The sequence below is a fragment of the Etheostoma spectabile genome, chromosome 17 (assembly GCF_008692095.1).
Source record: "Etheostoma spectabile isolate EspeVRDwgs_2016 chromosome 17, UIUC_Espe_1.0, whole genome shotgun sequence".
NCBI classification, from domain to species: domain Eukaryota; kingdom Metazoa; phylum Chordata; class Actinopteri; order Perciformes; family Percidae; genus Etheostoma; species Etheostoma spectabile.
Window position 1 is genome coordinate 1,911,985 of NC_045749.1, and position 5,257 is coordinate 1,917,241.

A 5,257-nucleotide genomic window follows, 5' to 3' on the forward strand; every position below is an offset into this window, starting at 1 on the left:
AAGACCTTCACAAGAAAAAAGAAGGATGGACATGTTTCTCTGTCTTCATTTCTGTTCCCTTTCTTACATGTTTAACACATTTCCTTTTATGCCATTAGTCTGTAGCCTACGTTCACTTGGCGGTTGGTTTTTGCTTGTTTATTTATTTAATTATTTATTTTTATACATAAATTTGATGTAGTTTTCCCTTGTTTTTACTTTCACTACTTTCTGCTTTTCTTTCTTCTGACACACTCGTGTGTGCTGAAATGTTCAGAACGGTCACAGGAACACACCCTCATGTGCAGGAAATGGGTGCACCGTTCACCCTCCTCCCTCCCACACACTCTCCTTCTCTCTCTGTCTCTCTCTCTCTCTCTCTCTTTCTCTTGCACTCTCCGTCTCTCTTTCTCTGTCTCTCTCTCGCTCTCTCCATCTCTCTTTCTCTGTCTCTCTCTCGCTCTCTCCATCTCTCTTTCTCTGTCTCTCTCCGTCTTCCTGTCTGTCTCCCTCTCTCTCTCTCTCTTTCTCTGGATCTGAGTTGAACTGGAGTAACCTCTCTCCCTCTCCACTCCGTTTTTTTGAGGAAAGGCGCGTGTGTGTGTGTGTGTGTGTGTGTGTGTGTGTGTGTGTGTGTGACAATTCTGCTGCTTCTTTTTTTCTCCCAGATGTTCGTTCTGCACTCTCTCTCCCCTCCCTCCCCCCCCCCCCCACCCCCCCCCACCCCCCCTCTCGTCCCACAGTTTGAGGCGTTGCTATGAATCAAACCAAATATTCCTCCGACAACCGATGCCTCCCTCCCCTTCGGCTCCTCTGTGTTCTCACATCAGTGCAAACTCGCAGGGATCACAGCGGATGAACCGTCCTCCTTTCTCACAGACACATATTGTGTGTATGTATTAGTGTGTATCTGTATCTATGTGTCCACATACCTGGCGAAAAAAGCTGATTCTGATTCAGATTCAGATTACTCCAGTCTTAAGTCCAAATGTTGAGGTACTTGTACTTTACTTGAGTTTGTCTTTAATTTTCAAGCCACTTTCGACTTCTACTGCTACATTTCTGAGAGAAATATTGTACTTTTTACTCCACTGAATTAATCTGACAGCTCTACTTACTAGTTACTTTACACGTAAAGATTCCTGCAGCCAAAACACTCAACTGTTCGGATCGTTTCTTAAAATGTGAGAATGTTTCTCCATCAAGTACTTTTACTTGTATTACTTTAACTACATTTTCCTCACAATACTTACATACTTTTACTTGAGTAACATTTACTAACATTGAATACACTTCATTGTAGTACTTTTCTTAGTGTCAAGTAAAAAAATAATTACATTCTTTATCGTACATTTTTTTTTTGGTTTTCACAAAAATACAGAAAATAAGACGCACACACAGCGGAGCTGCCTCTTTTTGTGTGTGTGTGTGTGTGTGTGTGTGTGTGTGTGTGTGTGTGTGTGTGTGTGTGTGTGCGTGTGTGCGTACGTGCATGCATATCCATCTGCAGTATGCACTTAATGGACAATGTAATTCTTCTTCTAAATATATGCTCTGGATACACTTAAATCCATTTTTCTATTTGATTTCGAACTGTTGGAGTGAGCTTTTGTTGTAACCGAGTATTTTTACAGGGTGGTATTAGTACTTTTACTGAAGGAAAGGATCTGAACACTTGGTTTGAGCTTTATTATGTTTCCATATTCAACACTTGACGTGACTAAGTTGAATGCATGTGTGTTTATCTGCAGTGAGTGGAGAGGTAGAGATTTTATTCTTTAACTTGTTCTTGTGCAGGACCTTCTCTAGGATACTGGCGGAAAACCTGGAGGCAGGCTTCTGTTTTTCTTTGCTTTTTTTTCTTTCTGTTTGGCAATTTTCTCCAGGAGTGCCCAGACATTAGAAACTTGTCTAGGTCAGCAGCTTTGATGCTTATGTGGGTTAAAAATACTGCAGCGTTTCCCCTCTGCCAACCGGTCCTATAGTCTTCTCTACTCCGGTTCAACTCTCTCTGTCAGATTCATGAGGAGTGAGACTGAGCCAGTCAGTGGACGTTAGTCTATATCCATGACGTTTCATTTCCAAGATAACTCCAGTGAAGCCAGATGTCCGTCCCTGTCCTATGTGTTGACGTTCTAACCTCCGATAGATCTGAGGACAATGGTTACCTGGTCCTCAGATCTCTGCAGGGTAAATCCAGACAGCTAGCTAGACTATCTGTCCAATCTGAGGACTATGGTTACCTGGTCCTCAGATCTCTGCAGGGTAAATCCAGACAGCTAGCTAGACTATCTGTCCAATCAGAGTTTTCTATTGCACGACTAAAACAACTAAAACGTACACGTTCCACCAAAACAAGTTCCTTCTCCAGGCTATTTTGCAGCAGCACCGTGGCTCTGTCCGGCGCTTCACTCCGCCCAAGGCGATAGTGATTGGTTTAAAGAAACGCCAATAAACCAAAGCAAATTTTTCTAGACTAAAGAAGTACTGCTGTACTTTGACTTCCTAAAGCTGAGAGTCCTGCACACAGTCTCACTACTGTCAAATTAAAAGCCTGTGTATAGGGTAACATGAAAAGAAACAGACGTGGGATAAAGATTTGAAAAATTCATACAGTCACAAGTCAATAAATCAGGGTTTATCTAGTCTCCCATAGCCGGACCGTCCTCCACGGCGCTGCAGACCTTCTACGAAATACAACTGAACAACAGCAACAATCACAGTTGTCATTACAAGAATGTCAAATCTAAAACTGTCTTCAAGGCTTTTCCAGGACCTGCAGTAACAGTGAAGCTGTAACTATACCAAGAAACCACACACACACACACAGATTTGCGACATCAGGAGCCTTTCAGTTTCTTTATGTTCGGTGCAAGTTGGCCTGCAGCCCGGATCCTGTTTCTCACTAATTATGGACAGAAGTTAAATTGCAGTCATGACGCAGAGTCTGCAGGGCCACACAGTGAAGACCGAGGGGATCACAGCACATCACTTCCTCACACTGCTGTCAAATTAAAAGCCTGGGTACAGGGCAACATAAAAAGAAAGAAGTCGGAAAAAGATTTGAAAAATTCATACAATCACAAGTCAACAAATCAGGGTTTATGTAGTCTGTGGACTAGACGGACCTTCTTTCACAGCGCTGTGGAGGAAGGTCTGGTTAGTCCACACAGCATTCTGGGACGGGGGAAAAACATGCTCTGGTTTATTGGTATTTCTTTAAACCAATCACAATCATCTTGGGCGATGCTAAGCGCCGGACAGAGCCATGGTGCCTCTGCAAAGTCTCAGGAAGGAACTTGTCTTGGTGGAACATGTGGACGTTCAGAGGTAGTTTTAGTCGTGCAACCTCTGATTGGACAGAGAGTCCAGCTAGCTGTCTGGAGTTAGATTTTGAATACCAACACAGGACATCCAGGACATGAACCCCGGTCTCCTAGGTTACAGTCCTGTGTTGTTTGATCCATCTACCCCCCACCCCCCCCCCCCAACATGGGTCCTTATGTGGATTTTTAAGTTAGAAGTTCATTTGTATTAAATTATAGTTTTACTTTATTATTCCTGACATTGAATATATTCTGTGTTCTTCCTTGGGTCATACTTTACTCATTTCTATTTGTGCTCTTATTGTATTTGTTTGATTCCCTCAGTTCTTTCTTTCTTTCTTTCTTTCTTTCTTTCTTTCTTTCTTTCTTTCTTTCTTTCTTTCTTTCATTCATTCATTATGTCTTTTATGCTTTCTTTTTATCTTTGTCTTTCTTTCTTTCTTTCTTTCTTTCTTTCTTTCTTTCTTTCTTCATGTCTGTCTTTCTTTCTTTGTCTTTGTTTATTTGTATTTTTCTTTCTTACTCACTTCTTTCTTTCTTTCTTTCTTTCTTTCTTTCTTTCTTTCTTTCTTTATGTTCACTATAAACATTGTCTTTCCCCCTTTTATTGTGTATCCAAAGCTACTATTTCCCGTTAGTCTCTCTCTCTCTCTCTCTCTCTCTCTCTTTCTTTCTCTCTTTCTCTCTCTCTCTAGGCGCCTCCTCCTCCTCCAAACATGGCGCCGGCCCGCAGCGCTGCTGCTTTCCCGACAGGCGACGCGCAGAGAGGGAGAGACGGAGGAGAAGGAGAAGGAGAAGCGGTCAATAACTAACCCTGAACGTGTTTTTTTTTTAAATAAAAAAACTAATTTTTAAAACGAACAAAACTTCCCACTCTTTAAGCTTTCCCACGGAGACACTACGTGCTGCTTTTTGGAGACGTTTGCGCGCCAGGCTGTGCGCGTAACGGAGAGCCCACCTGTCCGACGAAGGTAGACTTCACTCCCGTTTCTTGGAGGATGTGAACGTGCCTGATTAACCGTGGAATACCGGAGCAGAGCGAGCAGACAGACCGGCAGCTCTGGGAAAAACATGTGCAGAAACACAGAGGCTGCAGAGGACTGACTCTTTCCACGGAGGGAGGGAGAAAACAACAACTTTTTCCGCTCTTCCACGCCGAGAGGATGGATGGAGAACAATTTTCGCTGTCAGGAGTTGAGAGGGAAAGAGAGAGGCTTCCACCAATTTACAACAGCTCCGCTCCTGCTGTAAGAAAACCGCCTTTTCTCCTCATTCATAGTCCAACAAAGTGATTTACACCTTCAGTTCTCTCTTTGATGTGCACAAATAAGGTTGTGTTAGTAGAAATAATAGGAGTACATTGATAGTAGTATAAGTCAAAATGGGAAAGGAAACAGCAACATAGCATGCAATATGCGTCTTCTTTTTTTTGTTTTGTTTATTTCAAATTAGAAATAACAATTTTAGTCTATGTATAAACTGTAGAGAGCATTGAACTACAGGCAATTTTACATTCATCCTTTGCAAAAAATCAATTTCCTTTCAAAACACTTTGTTACTTGCGATACAAGTCTAAATAATGCTTCTTGATTTACTGTAATGATTTGTTCAGTTTTGGCTTTTTTTTTTTTATAAAAACCACAATGCAAACAACGGAACACATAATTAGGGAACACGGCATGATCATCTGCATAAGGGATCGCCCAACACTGGTTTCTCAAGGCCGATATACCAATTATAAGTAGTTAATGAAAGCGATATTTGGAACCGTTATGCATTTACAGCAAAAAGCATGAAATCTTTCAGTCAAAGTGAAAGTTTTGGAATGTTACAAACTCCAACACAAAACTTTTGTTGAACAATTTAAGCAATTATTGAATAAATTAGAAACTTTGAACATAACAACCAGTAACAGGTAGTCAGACAGTTTTGTAGGGGGGGGGGGGGGGGGG

General features: G+C 41.7%; 1 protein-coding gene across 1 annotated transcript in view; it reads left to right on the forward strand.

Annotated features, from left to right (window-relative positions):
* Nucleotides 1–4,012: 4,012 nt before the first annotated feature.
* hectd2 (HECT domain containing 2) overlaps nucleotides 4,013–5,257 on the forward strand; it is a 62,047-nt gene continuing 60,802 nt past the window's right edge. Inside the window, 1 exon segment of the mRNA XM_032541664.1 lies at nucleotides 4,013–4,552. Coding sequence (XP_032397555.1) covers nucleotides 4,469–4,552 — 84 coding nt within the window. The 5' untranslated portion in view covers nucleotides 4,013–4,468.